General features: G+C 42.9%; 2 protein-coding genes across 2 annotated transcripts in view; one reads left to right on the top strand and one right to left on the bottom strand.

The window, feature by feature from the left end:
• egfem1 (EGF-like and EMI domain containing 1) overlaps positions 1 to 22,265 on the bottom strand; it is a 54,227-nt gene that overhangs the window by 798 nt on the left and 31,164 nt on the right. Inside the window, exons 15-35 of the mRNA XM_079353620.1 lie at positions 21,951 to 22,079; positions 20,898 to 21,026; positions 17,112 to 17,246; positions 16,515 to 16,649; positions 15,305 to 15,430; positions 14,816 to 14,947; positions 14,501 to 14,629; positions 14,223 to 14,354; positions 13,811 to 13,939; positions 9,667 to 9,795; positions 8,883 to 9,011; positions 8,114 to 8,242; positions 7,855 to 7,980; positions 5,181 to 5,312; positions 4,968 to 5,096; positions 4,605 to 4,733; positions 3,365 to 3,493; positions 2,120 to 2,248; positions 1,806 to 1,934; positions 709 to 837; positions 401 to 529 (exon numbers count right to left, since the gene is read on the bottom strand). Coding sequence (XP_079209746.1) covers positions 401 to 529; positions 709 to 837; positions 1,806 to 1,934; positions 2,120 to 2,248; positions 3,365 to 3,493; positions 4,605 to 4,733; positions 4,968 to 5,096; positions 5,181 to 5,312; positions 7,855 to 7,980; positions 8,114 to 8,242; positions 8,883 to 9,011; positions 9,667 to 9,795; positions 13,811 to 13,939; positions 14,223 to 14,354; positions 14,501 to 14,629; positions 14,816 to 14,947; positions 15,305 to 15,430; positions 16,515 to 16,649; positions 17,112 to 17,246; positions 20,898 to 21,026; positions 21,951 to 22,079 — 2,724 coding nt within the window. The remainder of the gene's footprint in view (positions 1 to 400; positions 530 to 708; positions 838 to 1,805; positions 1,935 to 2,119; positions 2,249 to 3,364; positions 3,494 to 4,604; positions 4,734 to 4,967; positions 5,097 to 5,180; positions 5,313 to 7,854; positions 7,981 to 8,113; positions 8,243 to 8,882; positions 9,012 to 9,666; positions 9,796 to 13,810; positions 13,940 to 14,222; positions 14,355 to 14,500; positions 14,630 to 14,815; positions 14,948 to 15,304; positions 15,431 to 16,514; positions 16,650 to 17,111; positions 17,247 to 20,897; positions 21,027 to 21,950; positions 22,080 to 22,265) is intronic.
• LOC306830251 (EH domain-containing protein 2-like) lies at positions 17,911 to 20,838 on the top strand. Its single transcript, XM_079353621.1, has 6 exons — positions 17,911 to 18,313; positions 18,404 to 18,580; positions 18,718 to 18,815; positions 19,204 to 19,616; positions 19,723 to 19,887; positions 19,977 to 20,838. Exons 1-6 carry the CDS (start codon positions 18,093 to 18,095, stop codon positions 20,532 to 20,534), a joined length of 1,632 nt encoding a protein of 543 aa, XP_079209747.1. The 5' UTR covers positions 17,911 to 18,092; the 3' UTR covers positions 20,535 to 20,838.

Below are 22,265 nucleotides of genomic sequence, written 5' to 3'. Positions count from 1 at the left end.
CTGAAAAGGAGAAGGAGGAAAAAGCAAAAGGACATCAGCACTATTTGAAAATCAAAAGCAAATGTTCCACGTTTTTTTGGAAGAGAAGTAACTGGTACGTGGACTCATGCGCTCGGCTTTGAGGAGGTAAAACGAAGACAGCTTGGAGGCCAACGTCATGCTGGGTGTAGATTAAAATAACTGTCAGGAGACAGGAGCAGCTATTGAGGGAGACAGGGTGACACACGGAGTGATGGGGCTCAGCCTTGCTCACTTCATGACACAGTATTTCAACAAAGCTGCTCCAGCTTTACAGCCTGTGACCTTGTGTGTGTGTTTAAGTGTACGTGTGTCTGGCTGCGTTAGCCTGGCAACCCTAGAGAGAAGGGGTGTGTGTGTGTCTATGAAAGCGTAGGTTTACCTTCACTGCAGGTGGGACCCAGCCAGCTGAGGGAGCACAGACATCGCCCGCTCAGCCCGTCACATCGAGCGCTGAGGGAGCAGTGGCACGGCAGGGAGCAGTCAGGACCAAACCGGTCTCCCCCGCAGTCTGAGAGAGAGAGAGAGAGGAGACAGAACGGAAGGGAGGGAGGGATCAGAACAAGAAAAGCACTTCTGTCGGGCAGACTTGCGTGGATGGAAGGGAGGGTTTGCTGAATTTAAACATCTAATTTTAAATTCCTTTTTCAAGCTTCTGATGAAGTTTGGTTTCCTAAATATGACCTCTACCTTTTTCACATCTCTGTCCCGTCCTTCCTGGAGGACAGAGGCACTGTCCTGATGTTGGGTCACATGGGGCCTCACCAGCACAGTCACATGACTGTCCACAGCCCAATCCAAACCTCCCAGCAACACACTCTATAAAAAAAAAACCCCACAGATACACACACACACACACGTAAGCTTTTATTACCACTGTACCTGTATATGTATGACTTTGATGTATTTTCATTGTCTTTATCACAAGACTAACCTTTATTCTTATAAACAGCAAGAATGGAATTTGCTAGTGATATAAAGTCTATGTTAACAAACCCATAAGTTTATCTTACACGTTAGCATGTCACAGCTCTACAACCTTTTTTCTTTATATAAAATTCTCAACGTTGACCAGAACATAACATTAATACTGAGTCGACGTGTGTTCAGGCAGATGGAAGACAACTCACCAGACAACGATTTAAAAACGATGAAGTATCAGAGAATAACAGCAACAGAGATGTTGTTAACAACTCCAGGTCACAATAGGAACAAGTGTGCTTTAGTTTGCCTTCCTGTGAAGTACCATCAGGATTTTGTCATGTTGCTGTTTGCCTGACGACATGTGACTACTGTCAGCATTACGTACAACATTGTACACCAACACACAAAGTGCAAGTCTATATACTGTAGTTAGGAGCACAGATCAAATGCACAAGCCCATGTTTTCATGAATATCTGCATACACACTTTTTTAACCCAGACACATACACTTAAAGCCCGGTGTGTCTGTGGAGCCTGCGGCTGCCATACAGCTGCTCTACTGCTCACTCGCATCTCCTGCTGGGACTGAAGTGGCCATTTAGGCCCTCACACTGCGACTGAGAGCCCCGCGAGCAGGTAGGAGGGCACGAGGATGTAACGGGAACGCATTAAGCAGTCAGGAAACACCTGTCTCTCATAAAGTAACCAGCCTGCTTTCCTGCCCTCCTACCTGCTCGCCCTGTCTGTCTGTCTGTCTGTCTGTCTGTCTGTCTGTCTGTCTGTCTGTCTGTCTGTCTGTCTTTGATGCATTTTTTTTTTTTATCTTCCACACATCATTCCCTGAGGTATTCAAATAAACTCACGTGTTTGGCATTGTGGCCCATGGTAGCCTGGTGGACACACACATTGGCCTGTCTCATGGTCACATGCCTGCCCCATTTTGCAATCACACGTGTGGACACAGTTTACTCCGAAGAAGCCAGAGGGGCAACCTATGAGAGGACACAAGAAACGATGAATCTATGGTATAGTGTTTCAGAACATGATGAGAAATCAAATTGTAAAGAGGTCACCCATCTTCACATACGTATGCCATATCTACGGCTTTTACAGAAGTTTCACAGCGGTAGCCTTTTCGTCAAGTTTGGTTTTGTATTATAAACGAGTGTTTGCATACTGTGTTGACAGGAGTGGCCATAGTATCCAGCCGTACAGCTGCAGGCGCCAGTAAACCGGTCGCAGGTCCCGTTGTTAAGGCAGGAGCAGTTGTGTGCACAGTCAGGCCCGTATCTTCCAGATGAACAGGCTGCACACACAAAAACACAGTTTCACATTTTGATTAAAACTATACTGGATATATGAATACCTGAGAATCAATTACATAACTGAGCAAAAATCCTGACTGATATAGCAAGGGATGGTAAGCAGCCACAATCAATGTGGGGAACCATCAGTTGAAGTAAATCCTCTTTAAGAAGGAAGTATGAGACATTTGATTCATGTTGATCATTACAATATTCAAATAAAATGTTCCTTTATAATGTTATCTGTGATGTCCAAGCCAAATAAAGTATCTAATATAAGTATATATCTGATTGCAGCATGTATGGCCATGTTCACATTGCATCTCCAAATTTGAGTTTTGCCACATCTAGATTATACGTAGATTTCTTTTTTTTGCCAGTCTGAACACAAAAAGCCACATGCAATCAGATGTTTCCAAATCTGATTCAAACCACTGGAGAATGAGAGTGTCTTGCTCAAGGACACATTGACATGTTGCTGCAGGAGCTGAGTATTGAACCCCAACCTTCAAGATGAGGGACGACTGACTTTACAATGGTGTATTCAAAAATCGGCATAGCATGGTACTTAGAAGAATATTTAAAAGAAAAAAAAAAACAATGCTTAGTACACCAAACATATTGGAAATGGTGTTGGTTGGAATTAGAACATTTGTAAGTCTTGTGGAAATGTTCTGAGAATAACTGTATTCAGTGCCATAAAATCGATCTGATGCTATTACGAGTTGGATTTTTAACTGCTGCCTTGGTAAGAAGCAACTTTTAATGGCACTTCCCGACGGGATATTTTGGCATCAGTAATCTCCAGAAACATGTACAGAATTAAACAACGGAAAAATAAATGTGAACTATTTTGCCTTCTTCCCGCCACTTGCTCACGTCGCCCCTGAATCAAGAAACAAATCAGGGTTACGTTGCACTTAACTAGCCAATCACAGTAAATCTAAGTCACATTAAGTTGGCTGCACTCCATTAGAATATTCCTGCCAGGGTGTTGAAGGGCTTTCTTTGCCCTTTAGTTGTTTGTTTTTGTTTTTAATTGTCTGATTTCCCATGAATGGAGCACTGTATTGATTGGATCAGATTATTTCCTGTTGCGTTAATCTGTGAATTTGTACCTGTCTCACAGCGAGGTCCGGTCCAGCCCAATCCACAGTGGCAGGACCCATCCACGGCATCACACAGACCCCCGTTCTGACAGCTGCATGTGTGTCTGCACTGCAGTCCATAGCGCCCCCTAGGACATGCTACAGAAACATTGAAACCACATAAGCACAAAAAAAAAAAAAGGCTTTTATGTCACACCAAAACTGTATCTCACAGGCGACACATAAAAACTGCATGTCCTTCACCCTTCTGTCTCCTCCACACACACAAACACATACACACGATTGCGCTAACCACACTCATGTTAGGCAACAGGGTCATTACAGAGAAAGCAAAGTAGTCTCATTTGGCACTGATATAAAAGAATAATCATGTTACTCTGGGTAATTTAGATTGAGAAAACAATAAGCAAGCTATCCTCATTCCCCCTGTTTATTTGTGGGCTTCCTCGCCAAATCCAGCGACACGGAACACAGAGAACGAGCTACTTATAGGTTTCTGTAAACATTCAACAAGAGGAACTTAAGAGGCGGCGTGTCCAAGAACATGCAGGAGGCTAAAGACGAGAGCATTTAACAGAGGCAGCGGTGGAAATCCCCACTTGCATTGCAGCATAACCACTGATAATGGGACAGATAAGAAATCACCAACTCTGCCTCTGTTTTTTTTGTGTTTTTTTTTCCAGAGAAAACTGCCCTGTGATCATCAGAGGCCTCACACAGAGGAAGTGGAGAATTTGTTACTCAATATACAGAGAAAAATGTTTCAAAATGCTCCCTCGTTTGGTTTTCACTTTGCAGTTCTTTTTCTAAAGAGTTCATCGGGGGTCCTCGTCGCATGTAAATCAGGCTCAATGATGACTCAAGAAAAGGCTTTATGGAAAAGTATCCATTAAAGATCATATGAGATATCTGTAATTTACTGACAGTTAGAGAATTAATTGCATTTTGTTCATTATCTGAGTTTCTTTTGCCTTGCTTTAAAAAATGTCAGTCAATATTAATGGTGTCAGATAGCAATGTCCTTGCTTGAAGTTAATATTCCAAATGTGATTACTCTGAGTAGTTTCACTTGTTTTGTTTATTTTTCACCTAGATTATGTCTCATTACTTCAACATAGAACAAATAATTGCAATTACATATTTAATTCAGACATTAAGGGTACACATGTAACTTTTAACTTATTTGTCTTCGTAAAAAAAATCTGCTATTTCCACGTGTGTTAATAAATCAAAACAAATAAAGTCTTACCTTGTTGGCAGGACTGTCCCATCCTACCAGGAGCACAGATACACCTCCCGGTCACTTTGTGGCATTGCCCTCGCTCCCCACAGGAGCACAGCTTAGCACAGTCCTTTCCATAGTAACCACTCGGGCAACCTGAGTGAAAAAAACAAACAAATAATCATTCACAGAAACAAGTTAAAATCACAGATTAATGAAAATAAATGCCATTTCTTTGGCCTTGTTTGTTAACTAAAATTGTTGTTGGTTAGAATTTCTTATGAAACACATAAAGCCAACACATCCACAACAATACCTAATAACTATCAAGACAATGAAGTACGACAGACTCATTAATCTCTACAAACAGGTGCTGGTTTCTTTACTAACTTGAGCTGCAGTTAGCTCCAATGAACCCAGGAGTGCAGTAGCAGGTCCCCGTCCTGAAGTCACAGCGACCACCATTGACGCAGCTACATCTGGACTTACAGTTTGGCCCAAAAGTCCCTACTCGACATCCTGGAGACAAACCATAAAGAGGTCATTGCAGCGACAGCATACTGATTACAATCTATGAACATTTGACCATCAATCATGACTTACGCTGCTCACAGCGTGCCCCGTAATAACCAGGTAAGCAGCTGCATTTCCCCGTCACAGGGTGGCACAGCTCTTGGTCTCCTGAACATTGACACAGCTGGCTGCAGTTCTGCCCGAACACGCCAGCAGGACAGGCTGAGGGAAAAAAAAAAAATAATAATAATTTCAGATATGGAAACAAGTGGAAATTTGATTTACAAGGTAAATTCTGTTAACCTTTGAAGGCATTGATCTGTTTGCTCTTTAAAATGAGGACCTGCATCATTCATTTTTTTGTGTTCTAACACAAAGTATTCTTTTTGTTCTTTTACACAATAATAATAAAGATTCTATCTATGTATCTTGAGAATTTTGCTCCAATTCTTTATTTAAAGTGCTCAACAAAAGTATTTTTCATGTTTACATCAATAAGTTATAAAGTGATTCAAAATGCAAATATAACACTGGTTAGACTTGTCCTACTAAACGTACTTGTGAAGGTAACTGCAGCTTCATTAAGCCCTGTGGGATGAATACAGTTTTCTTAGTTGTTTTTCCTGAGTAATGCTAGACAGATTTAAAACATACTGTCGCACATTACATAAATAGATAGATAGATAGATAGATAGATAGATAGATAGATAGATAGATAGATACTTTATTGATCCCGAGGGAAATTCAACATAAACAAGTCAACAAATTGAAGTGAAAACACACATACTGAAGTTCAAAGCAGGCATATAATGTTCAACAGCTTGTCGTTATTAAAAAGTGCGACCAGGATTTTTGAAGAACACTTGAACTTTGAAAAGCAGAAATACTTTATTTTATTTTTTCCAGACCATGAATATGCACACAAAACAATTGTTTGTTTGGAAATGTAAGCTCACACACAAGACTTTAAGTAAGTTTGAGAAACATTTGTGAGATATCCTCAATACTGAATTTATTTGAGTCTAACAGTCAAAGCCTTCTTCACATTATTGAAGTCCAAAAGAAAAGTGACTGTTATCAGGTTTTTAAAAGTAAAACAATTTTCAAGCAACAAGCAACTATTTTCACACAGGTAAGTTTTCTTTCGGAGAGCCATTTTTCCTTTCTTCTCTTCAGATTACTCTGTGTGTGGACATACAGGGACATTCAGCTTTGACTGGTAGCAAAACCAAACTCCCAACAACTTCCCCTGGTGACCAAAACCCAGATGGACTGAGAGAGGACATTCTTTCACACACTCTCTTCTGCACACATAGGCAAACTCTCATCACACAATAATGAATGAGTCCTTAGACGATCACTCATAGCGAACAAGATGAATCTGTGAACCGAACATGTTTTGGGGTGAGACCGCAGCACTCGGATACTCAGTCAGGCAGCAGCAGGCAGCGTGGGGGACAGATAAGAAAGAACTCCAGACTAAAGAGGCAATTACGCTGCTGTCATTATGCATGTCTGCCTTCCAAAAGCCCTTATCCGCCGCCAAGGAGACAAAAACAATGCCTTCTGTTTTACTTGGCAACTGGTGTGTAACGTTTATCAGATGTCTGGGGAGTGAATGAGGAGAGGAAAGGAGCTGAGGTGGTGAGGCAGTACAGGAGAAGGGTGTAGTAACACTGATTGTCTATAGTCCGAAATGCTACGGTCTAAATAATGAAATATTAGCAGTCATTCATGTGACAGTCCTGGTGTAGAGTGTGTTCCCCAGAATGGAATTTATGATAATGTTTCCCTGGAGGATGAGGGGGAAAAACACGTTTTAATCAGTGCTAAGAGAATGATTCTTGCTTATTTTCTCTCGGCCCTCACTCCCCATGATGCCTTGCCTGCCAGTGCCTCTGTCAACATGGCACGCATGTCAGCAAAATGGTTTTGAACACCTAAAGTATCAGAGATTCTGCTCATGCTACAATATGGAGCTACAGTGTCATTCATCCTAACCGTTAAAATCAGAACTTTATGAAGGAAAACGGTATAATTCTGCAGAGATTTTGCAAAGATGCACTTTATGTCCACGCTTATCGTTTTCACAGCCCGGCCCTGTGAGGTGAGTCCAGCATGGCAACCACAATTCCCTGTTTTACGGTGACAGGACACCCTAGCCTGGCAGTCAAACTGTGGGGCGCAGGAAGCGCCGTAGGAGCCCGGAAAGCAGGCTCAAGGGTTCGATGCAGGAACACATACCCAGTCTATCCCAATGTTCAAAGCTCTTCTATTCCCCGCTTCATTCCGTTTGCTATTTCTTCTGCCCTATACACTTACGTTTGTCACAGCTGGCTCTTCTCCAGCCTGGCTCAAACTCACAGCGGCCCGTCACATGGTGGCAACTCAAACTGTGGACACAGTCACACCGCTGCTCACAGCCCTCACCAAAGAATCCCTTAGAACAGGCTTCAGACGAAACACACAACAGTTTGTGCTCGGGCTGAGGACATAACGTCTGAAAAGGTTTCACGCTAATTTAACAGAGGCGAAATGAACAAATTGTTCCGATGCAGAAAGTGTGAGGGTTGCAGGAGTGAGACATGTCATGTGGTTTTCATAAAGCATCCACGAGAAATGGATGGAGCTTGCTGGATAAACAGGTCGCCTATGGACGTGTCATTGGGACAGTTAAAAAACAAAAGAAAAAAAAAACAGATTTTAGGTAAGAATAGTAATAGGCTGTCATGCAACAGTGGTGAGGGAAAGTTGAGGACGTCACCTGTGTGACAGAGCTCCCCCGCCCAGCCAGGCGCGCACGCACATCTTCCCGCCACTCGGTCACATCGCCCGTTCACACAGCTGCAGGCCTGCGTGCAGTTCTCTCCATAACGTCCTTCCTCACACTCTAGGAGAGAGGGGAAAGAAAACTTCAGACACAGATTTAAAACATGTATATTACCTGTAGATAAATGACTGTGAAGACGAAGGAAAGTTTTGCGCAAAATTGTTTAAAAAACTGCAGGGACTGTTGGACTCACCTAACTCGCAGGCAGCTCCCGTCCAGCCGGGCGAGCAGGAGCACTGTCCAGTAACGCCATCACAAGAGCCTCCGTTATGACACAGACAGCTGCCGCTACAGTCTTTCCCGTATTGTCCAGGAGGACAGGCTGCATTCACAGACACAAGTAGGGCTTCGATTAAAACACAAAACTTGTCGGTCTATAAAAAGTTAGAAGTCTCGACATGTGACGCAGCAACATCTCAACGTCTCTATATCAGTACCAATCCATGTCTATTGATCAATTATTGTCATGTGTTATGGCCCTAAAACAGACAGCTGAGTCAACTCTAATTAGGAAAGAAGCTGTTCTATTTCTGTGTTTTATGTGAAAATACAAAAAACTAGACTTTTTTATTTTTTAAATCTCAGATCAACAGAGCCTTCAATGATCACACATGTTTCTTATAAGTTATGACTCTTGGATTAAAAAATGTTTTTAATGCAGGTTTCAACACACAAAGTCCCTGACACATTTATCGTCTGATCCAATCAGATCACACTTTCAGGATTCCACAGCGGCTTTAATGATCTTTAATTGACATTGACAAAGCACAGAATAAAGATACTAAATACTTCCTCATTTACCAAAAACAAAGCAGCTTGGTTTGTAAAATGGATGGTTTGTGATGATGGATTCATTTGCAGTAAATGAACTAAACAAAATGCAAACCTCCTGGGGCCGTCTCTGAAGAAAAAAAACAACAACATTTGATGGGGTTTGTCACACTGTGGGATGAGCTACTCACGCTGTTGGCAGCTGAACCCCGTCCAGCCCGCCGTACAGCTGCATCGCCCGCTGATGTGGTCACACCTGGCTCCATTCCGACACCCACAGGTCTGACTGCACTGCTCCCCAAAGTGACCGTGTGGGCACTCTGCACAAAACAAACCACACACACACACACACACACACACAAATGATGGATATTCACACTGAAAACACCCTAAGTTCCAACTTTAGGTATATTTGCGGCACTTTGAACTTGTGAACTTCTCCCTAATGATCAAAGTACTCGATGGTGTTTGTACTCATTGTAGGAGGAAAATGCACTAATGATAGAGACGCATCATTAAGTCATGCAAGTGGCTTTCTGCTGACTCGAGGACCACAAAATGGTTGCAGCAAGAGGAAAGTCTCGAAACAGACTGCAGAATGACAGACTTGGAGCTGCAGCGGGCATTTCATTGGCTTCATTAAAACAACAGCATGAAGAAGTTTTAGCATGAGAACACTGATTGGTTCTCGACTAAAAAACCTTTCGAGTTACTTTCTCCCTCTCCTAATGTTGATCACCATAAACACGTGGGTGCGTTTATCCAGAATAGACCTCAATTAAGTCGTGCACGCTGGAGGGCACTCTCTCCAGCCGTACCCATCCCTAAAAAAAAAAGTCATCGGGGCAGAGTCTCGTTATAGAGATAATTGTTCACAAACACATCGTAGTTGAGTTTAAGGAGAGGATGTCGTGATGGGCTGCAGCGAGCGAGGGCCTCCCTCACACCCCGTTTTAATGATGTGGCTTCCATTACCCAGAATGCAGTGTGGTCCTGCCCAGCCGGCGGTGCATAGGCAGGCTCCTGTGATGTGGTGGCAGCGGGCACCGTTCCTGCACTCGCACATCTGGCCACAGTCAAGACCGTAAAAGCCGTCCGGGCACACTGTGGGCCGAGATAAAACATCCGACTGGTTAGAAGTGGCAGCGTTATAAAAAAGAAGAAAAAAAAGGAGAGGAAAGAGTTTAGATACCAGCTACTTTTCTTTTACTTCTTTTCTCTCTTCCATCTCTCGCTAGCCTACTTTCGCTCTCTGTCTTACCACCTACTGAAAATACCGATATCAAATTGCAGCACCATGCTGTGGCTGTTCATTTGCAGAGGGTCTGCGTTCGTTAAGTGAGCTCATGTCCCACATGTGTGGTGGATCTGGGCCACATCAAAGTCCACAGCGGCTCCGAGGCCATTCCCTTTTTTTTTTTTTTTTTTTGTCAGGGGGGCAGAGGGGGCAAAAAGAGCTGGTAATTAGAGCACCTGCTGAGTCCACAGTCCTCACCAACACACAGCAAAACAAAGCCAGGTTACCGCACGGCGCGGAGACGCACAATCATGCACACATGCACGAATAGCCACGGTATTGCTGTTCATACAAGGACAGGAGTCTGTTTCTTATTTTGAAGGAGAGCTTGAGAACTTGTGTTTAGAAAACAACCGACACTTGGAGAGATTGGTCAATGAGGTCCGTCTATGCACAAACACCAAGTCAGCAACTTTGGCATGAATGAGTCCCACCACTTGGACACACATATCGTCTGTAAGCATGACCTCACCAGAGAGGTAAAGAATGACTCTGTTTTTTAACGACTGAAATTGGTCACTGAGAACACATCAAATCCCAAGTGATTCGCAGACATTTACTGTAAACACTTCTCGCTTCTGTTTTCTGTTGCAGAAACGAGTGAGCCAAGATGAGGGGTTTGAATCCCAATTACGGCAGCAGCTGGCATATCATTTACACACCGCCTTCTATCTTTAAGGAGAGCAGTGGACCGTGTTACCAGAGGAAGCTACAAATCAGGAGCGCGACAAGAAAACGTGTAACTTGGTGGTTTTGTGTTTTCTAAATGCGGCAGCACTCGGGGGTTTGTGCATCATTCCCCTCCCTCTCCTCCTGCTCAAATTGATGATGCTGTCCACTCCTCCTGTTATTTTTTGCCTCGAGGCCTCAAATTGGGGAAAGTATCCTTCCTGCTCAGCAGTTTCTGGCATGGCCGTCACTATGTTCCCACGCTGACAGCATGACGTCTTTGCCGGCCTCTGTAGTGGTTAAGGCCGCGCTGTTATTAAAGCCAACCCACTGAGGATGCTGTCATTTTAATCCAGCTGTACATTAGGTCTGTGGTAGCGCTGTGGCTTAATCACTGCTTAATTGTCTATTGTTTGTTATTATGACAGTTTTTTCTGACACCATGGCAACATCTTTCACTCCTGCTGGAGAAAAGTTTCCGGAATCTCAAACACCATTTTTAATTAGGAAAAGGGGTATCGGCATATTTATGACATTAAAAGTCAACTCTAGTAAGTGCAATATGTTTGGACACTTTCCCTCCTTTTTAAAAGCAGAAGAAGAAAATCAAGCAACACGCTCTCTTCATTTTCAAGGGTTTTAATGATCCTTCTGTTTTGCAAAGTTTATTTTTGTTGATGCCAGCAGGGGGTGTCTGGTTTCCATAATAACCACGGAGAGGCAATCTGTCATCTGATATATGAGCGCGGAGTCTGCAAGTGTTTGCGAGTGAGGACTCTGTTCTCGTTCTCTTTGTTTACAGGTGGACACGGAGGGATTTCAGTCCACCACACTCGCACACAGACAGACACACACTGTGCCATCGCTGAAAGACTCCATCTCTACACTAAATGAGACGGGAGGATTATTTCCAGATCCCTGGTTGTGTAAGAGCTGCTGCTGTCAGCCCATAAAGCTGGCCCAGAGACCACACAGCCAGGGAGAGCAGGCCACAGAAATAGAGCGGATAGAGACAACACAGAATAGAACTTCCTGGTGCTATTCAGGGTCTATACACTGAAAGGGGTCAACACAACAACAACAACAACAACAACAAAACAACCCAGCGACAATATCGCGGATGTTGGATGTCAGTTAAACCAGAGTTCTTTTTACTCGTGATCAAACAAGCTATTTTGATGCAAACATCAAAGCTGCACACCAGAAACGGAGCACGATCCCCGTTAATTGAAGAAGTGGTTGTACAAAAGCTCGTTTTCTCAACAACAACAAAAAAAAGCTTGACGGAAATGTTTAGCATCGACCTCAAGAGCGCTCATTCAAACTGTGCGTCCTATTCACAAGCTTTTGTCGTGCAGAGTGTTGCGGATCCAGTCGTTTCAACAAATAACGTTGCAAAAACCAGATCTGTGGACCACTATCGCCCACGTAGAATGTCTCACACTCAGATGGAAAGTCATCTCTTTCCATTTGAATTCGATGAAACAGATGCACCAGGGAGATCTGGTCCTTCTCACGGCAGAGACCTCTTCCTGACGTCTCCTGAAGGAAGAGGCCCAGCAGAAGATGGAGAAACTGGACACCTCTGTTTGAGGAGAAGTGGCCCTCAGAAAACAGAATCTGGTCCGAACGATAGCAGTATCCCCACAGCGACGTCCAATCAGAGTGAAGTCTGCATCGGAGGCCATTAGACTGTTATGACTGGGGATGTGAAGCTCTGTTCTAGTGTGACACGGCCGTGATTTACGATGCCAGGCATGCTGCAGAGGTGGTATGAATTTCTGGCCTGGTAGCACTCTCACACTAAATCTTACACTTTGCAATAACATGAGGCCACTTCAAGTCAAGAGACTATAATCAAGAACAAATATATTACACTGTTAAGACTCGTGGTCTGCTTGTGCTTCTCTCTGTTCAGTAAAAATATCCCTATGATGAGAAAAATATGACTTACATGAAGGCTTTGCTCTAGCAGGGATCTTGTAAAGACTCTGCAACCCATGAAATACAGCCAGTCTGCCCCAGAATGACTCATACAAATGATATCCTGGGATTTGTTCTTTTTTTTTTTCTTTTCATGGTTTTGCTTCTGACATTACACAGACAATCTGATGATTCATTGAATCTCTGCGGTGAATCGCTCAAACTGTGGAGCAGATGAGAAAATCAGAAGTGTCCTGCAGCGCCCTCTAGTGCACAAAGAGTTGAAGACTGCTTTAAATAGAGACGTGAGGAGTTGTATTGCCGTTCATCCGACGTCGCTCAAAGCCGTTCCATTAAGTACCAACAAACATGATCCGAAAAGGGAGGCATCAATGATGGAGGGAGAGAGTTGCGCAAGTGAGAGATAATCTATGATAACCTTTGTTTTGAGCTTTGAGGGAAAAAAATAGCAAAACAATTATGCATGTTACTAATATCAGAATTAAAAAAACTAGCTTCAGATGCACAGAACTTACAAAACATGAATGGTAAATGAGCTTGTATAGCACTTTTCTAGTCTTCTGACTACTCAAATTGTTTTCACACTGCCCATTCAAACACTGATGGCAGAGACTGCTATGATAATCAGTATTGAATAATCCATTCATACCCTGCAGACGAAGCAGCGGGAGCAAATTGGTGCCTGGCCCAAGGACACATTGGACATGTGGCTGGGGATTGAGCCCAAAATCTTCTGGTTAGTAGATGACCGACTCTACCATTACGCCACACTCCAAAATATTCTGTACATTAACCCTTTACAAGGCACTCATTGAAATACTTTGAAATTTAAAATATCAACCTCATATTGTTATTCAGGGACAGAACAGAATTTTATTTCTGTTATAACATTTTTCAAAAATGATAATTTTAATAAACATTGACGAAGTTACCATATCTGGTTCAAATGCCACAATAGCAGGATCAGTGACGTAGGGTGATCTCTTTTGATTGGCTGAGTGAGGATCACATGCTTCTCGACCTTATTGAGGTGCAGCAGGGTGGCCATATGTAATTACCAAAAATAGTCACTTACCCTATAAAGGGTTAAAAGTTAAAAATGTTGTTCCTGTGAATCTACTAAAAAGCACAAGCCAAATTTTAAGCCAATACTGTAAGACGTCTTTTTATAAAAGGAAAAAAAAAAAAGAGGAATAATTAAAAACTTACTTTTTTCACAATAGGTCCCTGCATATCCTGGTAAACATGTACAGGCTCCACTCATATGGTCACAGAGAGCTCCATTGTGACACTGGCACTGCTGGGTGCATCCCTGTCCATAACTGCCGAGCTCACACTCTAAAACGTGAGAGGAAGAAGATGAGGGGAAACTTGTCGAAACAATATTTCACATCTTGTACTTTTATCGAAATACAAGAAGCTCTTCTCTGAACTTGTTCAGGTTCATGTAAACAAATAAAACTCCTTTCAATAAGTATTCAGTTGGTCTCTTGAGAGAAAAAGACAAATGAAAGTAAAACATGTTACATTATAAATATCCACTTTCAGTATTGTAAATGAGCTAAGATGTTGTGAAGGATATCTCCACTAGATGGCAGAGTAATATAAGAAGTTAACTCACTCCTCTCACAGTTGTCTCCAGTGAATCCAGCCTCACACACGCACTGACCGCTGACAGGGTCGCAGCCCAGAGACATTTCTTTGCACTGGCATTGACTGAGGCAGCTTTGGCCCCAGTAACCAGATTCACATGCTGTGAGGGGGAAGAGATGATGCAGTCAAAGTTAGGCAATATGTTTCTGTTATTTGTTGTAGTAATGTCACGTTTTGCCCCGCAAACATATACTTTGAAACCAAATGGAATATGGAAATAAAAGAAAGTTTTTCTTCACTTCTTACATGTCGAACAGTCGTTGCCAGTTTTGCCGGGAGGGCAGACGCACCTCCCAGTCTGTGGGTCACAGGTGGCGTCAGGCGGGCACGAACACGACATCAAACAGCCTGGTCCGTGGAAACCTGGGGGACACTCTGCAAGAGGACGTGTTTGAGAAAATGCTTTAGTTATCATTAGTACTAAGACTGAGTGTAAAGCAAACAATAGGCAGTGACAAATCTCACGTCATGATTTGAGACAGAGGCCTGAAGCGATGGTTAAATAAAGTCGTAAAGAAAGCAAAATCTGTTTTAAAAACATATCAACAAAATTACACTCACTGTTTTGGCAGAGGCTCCCTGTGAAGCCTGGTTTGCATTCACACACACCAGTCTTCTTGTTGCAGAAGCCTCCATTCTCACAGCTAGGACAGGATGAATGGCACTTCAATCCCCAGAATCCATCAGTGCAGTCTGGGAAGCATCAAGTATCTTTCAGATTACTGTATGTGTATGTGAGCCACCGATGTAAATTATTCCTCAGTAAACCCTAAAGCCACTTGTGGTTGAACCATTTGTGGGAGAAAGTGAAAAAGGACGTAGTTTTCTAACTGGTCTGAGTTTAAAGGGGCACAAAAGAACACAAGCATCCTGTTGGGCGTTCAGATAAGACCTCGGGCTCACAATGTCATTGAGTTCAAACAAGTCCTCAGACTAAATCACATTGCCTATAAGCCAACACATCATAATTAATGCAGAATAAGTGAAAACTCGAACATCACAAAGACCGCAATAAAACAGAAACGAGAAAAAAGAGAAAAACAAATGTACCTTCCTGACATGAAAATCCAGTTTTCCCAGTGGGACAGATGCACTGTCCAGTTACAGGATCACAAGGAGCGCCTTCACAGTCACAGGGCAGACGACAGTTTTCACCATATCTCAAAGATGAGCAGGCTAGAAATACACAAAATAGGATTTATAAGAAGAAGAAACGCAGTCACAAGTGACATTTAGGCCTCAGAACCACAGGAGAGGAATGTGCAAGAAGAGTGCAAAAATGGGTTGAAAAGAAGAGAACTGCAGGAGTGAAATTTTAGAGTTACTCAGTCATTTTCTGTTTATTTATTCAGCCTTTGCCAATAGCCTCTGCAGTAGTAACAGAAGTAAATCAGCCCTCTCAAGAGACGCCCTGAAACTAAAACTAAGTACAACCCAAAAAATGTGGAGGTTTTTCAACCTCAGCCAGCCAGGGCCTGGACTGTGACTTAACAATGAAATAGTGTAACTCTGCTCTGTCGTCTTGTCTCCTCTCCACTGAGGCACACACGTCGTGATTCGCTCGAGAAAAATATTCACTATCACTTCAGATCCCAACACAGAGGACTGAACTTTCTGTCAACCTGCAGAGTAAACAGTCAGAGGACACCCTGCTGAGTACAAGAGCACGCATTTTTGGCTGCACCTTTCCGTAATAAAAAGAACACCTACACTGACCAGGTGAGTACAAGAGCAATCCTTTTTTTTTAATTTCAGCCTCTAAATCCACTCAATCAATCACGTGTGGCAGGGAATGAAAAGCAACAGAACACACAAAAGGATTTATACGTGAACTGAAAAGACTGCATTAAAGCTGAAATTCAGAAAGAACAGTGTGTTGACATAGTTTATCAGACAGCACATATATTAATGCATTCATGCATGAGGGACGCAAACAATAATCGCACAAGTGGAGACAGGTTTGCAAGCCAACGCACTTCAGATGTTCACACGTAGGGTCACAGCGAGTGTATCGACTGTACAGAAATGTATTTCAGTAAAAGATGAGGCCACATGAGGGTGGCAGAGAAAGGCTTTGATAGGAGGTCATTTAAAAAAAAAATGCTTTTTGCAACATGTTTGAAACAAAAATACACTACTCTGTGTATCTAACAGCTATAAACCCTGTAAGTGAGAAATGTGTACTTTTTAAAACATGTTTATTTTGTTACCATTTCAATGCCTAAAAGCAGGTTTTTTTTTTTTTTTGCGTGTGGCTCACCCTGCTGACATCTGTCTCCATGAAGGCCTGCAGGACATCTCTGGCCGCACTCTCCAGTCCTTGGGTCACATGACCCTCCACCTGGACAGTCACATGGCTGCTCACAGCCTGCGCCAAAGAAGCCAGGCTCACATTCTGCGTTGGGAATATACACATTTTAAAAGATGAACAAGCAATGGCAAATATTTTCCAACCGTTGAAGAATAGAAAGAATCGATGGTTGCCCCGAGAGACACGGCTTATTGACTTTAAACTGATCGATGTAGGCTGGCCAAGAACAAACCTTTTTCGAGAGTATACATTTAAGAAATCTCTAACTCAAAACAGCATTGCAGGAAAACAGCACGGTTCCAAGTGCTTACCCTCTCAGTGACTAGCTGACATTACTGCGACTAATAGCCCTACAGCTGCAACAGAACAAAAACAAGACCTACTAATTCAACGTGCGACTAAAAGGACCAAATAAGGGTGCCGACTCGACATCTTTGACAATGGATTAAATGCAACTACCGGTATATAGAAGTACATTGTTTACTCCTTGGGTATTATAGGCATATATTGAATAAAATGAGTTGTCATTTGGGAGAGCACTTATACCTTCCTCACACTGTGGCCCGTGGTATGCAGCCTTACAGAAACAGCTCCCTGTTTTGGGGTCACAGCCAGTGGAATGTTCTTGAACACAGTCACATTCCTTGGAACAGCCGGCACCGTGCGTCCACCTGGGACACGCTGAGGGGCGGACAAGATCAGTTCAAAAACAGACAAAAAAAAAAAGCGTGCATTACATTGACGTATTGTAAAAGATGAATGGTTTCAACAGGTTTTAAGGTTTTTATGATTTGGTGCAAATTATGTAGAATGTAAAGCATTCTTTTGTATGACTAGGACTGTTATTGCTCTTACTGCAACTTCTAATGTTTATTTTTAAGGTCAGAAAAAGAAAACGTATTAGCTTCCCTTTTGTTGATCCTTAAAATAAAGACGGCAAACTTCATTTCAGAAAAATGTGAAAATGAAACGTTCCCTTTTATCATGTTACATTTAAATTGAAGCCAAACAAACACACCCTGACACCATGTTATCACAGCGTCAGACTTCTGCGAGTTTAAGTCATGTGACCACTTTCTCCAAGAACTATAGAGCTGCACACAAAGCATCAATCATTCTGTCTTCTTTATGAAACACGTGTAATCTGAGAAGCAGGCTTGCCATCTGAGCAAGAGATGACACGTCGCAAAGAGATGACATGTGCTTGTCAGGATTTTAAACCTGGAGCACAGCTACGGTCCCGTTTCGCGTTCAGAACAGTCAATCTGTATGATTTTGGCCAAGATTGTCCCTGCTCAGCAACAAATCCTGAACTCCACTCCACCCTGTCCCTCTCCACATTGGCTTTATGTTAGGTGCAGCTGCAGGCTCTGGTTACACCCTCTCCACCCTCTCAACGTCCCCGCTGCAGGATGGAGCAGACAGCTGTGAGAATCTGATAATATTCTTCCAGCACATCACTCGGTTTGGTCTTGGAAGAGTGAGCAGCTTCATCACTGAGAAATTAAGAGCAGAACGTTTGTCGCTATGTCCTTGCGAAGGTTCAGGAGCAGCCCTAAAACACTGGGGGATGTTAACATGGTGACAGAAGAGTTGAAGAATCTTTATTATAAGAGGCTGCTGCCTATAGAGAAGTACTACTCCTTCCATCACTTTCATTCTCCCAGCTATGAGGATGCAGACTTCGACAACAAACCAATGGTGTTGGTGATGGGCCAGTACTCAACTGGAAAGACAACTTTTATCAGGTAGGAATTTGAGTTTCCATGCTGCATGGTGCACGTATCCTGCTGAGAGGGTAATAATGATGGTAATGGTTTGAACTCATTTGGCTTTAGGTATCTGGTCGAAGAAGATTTTCCTGGAAGCAGAGTTGGACCAGAGCCAACCACAGACTGCTTCACTGCCCTCATGTATGGAAAGACAGAAGGAATCATCCCTGGCAATGCCCTCACAGTGGATCCGAAAAAGCCCTTTCGCAACCTTGACCCTTTTGGAAATGCTTTTCTCAACAGGTGACACATACACGTTTGTTTTTTTTGCAAAATCGAAGCTTCGCCAAGATATGTTCTGCTAAAAAATGATTTTTTTGAGAGATATTAAATTATCTACGTTCATGTTTTCATGTTGTGCGTTATTTTTTTTCTTGCAGGTTTCAATGTGCTCAGATGCCTAATAAAGTCCTCGAGAGCATCAGCATTATCGACACGCCGGGAATCTTAACAGCTGCTAAAAGAAAGCTGAGTCGAGGTGAGAAAGGATACCTCATATTGTCCTTTATCATTACAGAAGGCTTGTCACTAAGAGTTAAAATATGGAACACATTGCAGCTGTCAGTAGGATCGAAATCCCTGCACAAAGAAGAGGAGGATGTAATCAAATAAGAATACTTTGGCCCAACATTTTTTTAAACTTTTGGAGACAGAAGTGCAGCAGCTGAAAGCAATATCACAGTGAGACAGTCAGTAACTCAGCAGTCTCTCCTTTGTTTTAGCATTAATCTCTGGGTGTAACTCAAATGGCTCAACCAATGAGGACCTTTGGGATATATCTTTTCCTTCACTCGTCAGGCAGATAGTCTTGCCCCATTACATAAAGTGTTAATGAAAACCCTGTGTTTTCCTTCCTTATCCCCCAGGCTATGACTTTCCAGCAGTGTTGCGCTGGTTTGCAGAGCGTGTGGACCGGATCATCCTGCTGTTCGACGCACATAAACTGGAGTTCTCTGATGAGCTCACTCGTGCCTTTGGGGCTCTGCTGGGCTACGAGGACAAGTTACGTGTGGTTCTCAACAAGGCTGACAGGGTGGACTCACAGCAGCTAATGAGAGTGTACGGCGCCCTCATGTGGTCGCTGGGGAAAGTGTTTCGAACCCCGGAGATCTTGAGGGTTTATATCGGCTCTTTCTGGTCGGAGCCGAGACAGACGTGTGACCACTATCAGCTGATCGAGCTGGAGGAGGAGGATCTGTTGACCGACATCAGGAACCTGCCACGCAACGCTGCAGTACGCAGGCTAAATGACCTGGTGAAGAGGGCACGCTTAGTCAGGGTACGAGCTCTCATGTATCTCATTCCAACCCACACTTTGGGTAGACAGTTTTAAACTAAGATGAGGTTGTGGTTATTGTAGGTCTTAAATGCTTTGTCTCCTCCAGGCTCATGCCCACATCATCAGCTATCTGAAGCAAGAGATGCCAACGATATTTTGCAAAGAAAGCAAGAAGCACAACTTGATTTACCAGCTTCCTGTGATCTTCACCAAGATCCAGCAACAGCAGCAGGTCCCAGCTGGAGACTTTCCTGACTGCACAAAGATGCAGGTCAAATATATATATATTTTTTTATTCCTGTCTAAAAAAACCTATAATGTATATTCACGTTTATTTAACTTTCGCTGTTGTCGTTTCAGGAGAAGCTTTTGGGTCAAGATTTCTCAAAGTTCAAGACACTCAAACCAAGCCTCATGGCCTCCTTGGATAAACTTCTGTCCACTGATATAGCAAACCTGGTGCCTTTACTACAGCAGCAAGAACTGAGGAAGAAATCTCTCCATGGTGTGTTGGATGGGGAATTTTTGGGAACCTTTCGGCGTGATCACTTCAAGAGAGACCCTTTTAAGGAGCTCAGAGATGACGAGAGCAGTGAGGCAGACTTTGATGAGTGGTCCGTCGAGAAATACAAGCCAAAGTATGATGAGATTTTCTACAACCTCAGACCAAATGAGGGCAAACTGAGCGGCACCAAAGTCAAAGAGTGGATGATGGGCACGCTTCTGCCCAACTCTGTGCTGGCTCACATCTGGAGGCTGTCAGATGTGGACGGGGACGGCATGCTGGACAATGAGGAGTTTGCTTTGGCAGTCCACCTTATCGAGGGAAAACTGGAGGGTCATTGGCTCCCCAGAGAGTTGCCGTCTCACCTGGTCCCACCATCAAAAAGGATGAGTACAGCCAGTGATGACGAGTGAACATGGTAGTGGGAGGAAGCTGAGACTGTTGATAGTTTTCATGATTTTACCTGGTATAACTTAACCTGGAGGTGGTTTGTTGTTTAAAAAATTGTATGCAGTGTCTGTTTAAGTACCTTTGAAGGTGTTATCCATTCCCTTTGTATTCATTAAGATACGAAATTCCTTAAAATTAACAACTAAATATCAATGCGCGTAAGGCAAACTACAGTAACATTTAGTGTGGGTCATATTATACCGTAGTTGCATATTAATCCCTTTGTATTTTTCACCATGGCATTCAACTTTAAACTTTAAATAGGCCTGAACATCGTCATTACCATTTTCCTACTGGCGTTAGCCTGTGGTCAGGTTGGTACTCACGCAGGTGGCAGAAGCGACCATATAGTCCTGGAGAGCAGAGGCAGCCACCATACAGACGTTGACAATGTCCATTGTTGGGACAGTTACACTTGTTTCTGCAGAACCGGCCGAAATAACCCCTTGGACAACCTGTTGAAAATGAGAGTAACACGTTTAGGATTGGATGCTAGTTATTGTAAAGTAAGCCTCGCTTTAATAAGCCACAAGCTAACATCTCATTAAGATTACTATTAAATAGAAATGTGGTAGTGTGAAGATGCATTGTCCACACTCTGAATGTAGATCAGGATCCCTACAGTACAAGGGGTTTACTATCTCGATTTAGTAGGTCTATAGGACAATGTTAAGGAGAGAAATAAAACAAAGGATTAAACTCAGTGTCAATATTTGTATATCCTTCCGTCTGATTTTTTTATTTATTCATTGGACTTTATCTGAAACTTATCTTGCATCACAGCAGCTCCATTTGCAACATCAAAATTAAAGACAAGACACAAAAATTCATACATTTACAAACATTTTTGACACCAAACATGGGATTCAAGTTCCACAACACGTGCCTTTGATCTGGGATCAAGCTCCATATTTGATTTTAGGATGGACGGGTGTACAAAAGAGTTCTTTGACTTGACAATTTTCAATCAGAGGAGTCCTCAGGTTTTAATTGTAACAGTTCATATTCACAGCTCGCAAAATGGTTGAGGTCAGAGAACATGTTGTTAGCAAGCCTCAACATGTTATTACTGTAGTCTGATTCAGTCTCTGAAGTGGCTGCTCTACAATCTTTCAGTAGATCATTTTTCTTTGGAGGAATTCAGACTTTAAATTGTAGGACAGAAGTGTGTACCATGTAAAGTAACAGTGCTACACACAGAAGCTGAACACCTTCCTGTCCAATATTTCTGCTTTATTCTTCCAGACGTCTTGAAATTATTCAAAATGATCTCACCCTCCATGAGATAATTATCTTCTGTTGAACTTACAGACTTTGCTTCATGCACACTGTGCGTACTTGCCCCATGTGTGTATGTCTACAGGAATGTGTGTACAAACCATCTTCGCAGAGCAGACCCTGCACCCCAGGGGGGCACGAACACTTCCCAGTCACAGGGTCACACAAGCCCCCGTTCTGACAACGGCACAGGCTATTACAGGCTGGCCCATAGGTCCCCTGTGAACATGCTGAACAAGGGAAGAGAAGGACAGAACAAAAAGATGGAATCATGGGACAAGAGCAATGACAGATTAATAGTTTCTAATGAATTAAAAGGTGGAGAATTTCACACTCTGTCAAAGTAAAAGAATAACTCATGAATAAGTAGTAAATGCAGCCAGATGAAGGGTTATTCTCAACAGTTTAGTAGCCAA

This window comes from Symphodus melops, assembly GCF_947650265.1.
Source record: "Symphodus melops genome assembly, chromosome: 10".
Taxonomy (NCBI): Eukaryota; Metazoa; Chordata; class Actinopteri; order Labriformes; family Labridae; genus Symphodus; species Symphodus melops.
The sequence above is the reverse complement of the archived record's forward strand: the minus strand, read 5'-3'. Positions and strand labels throughout refer to the sequence as shown.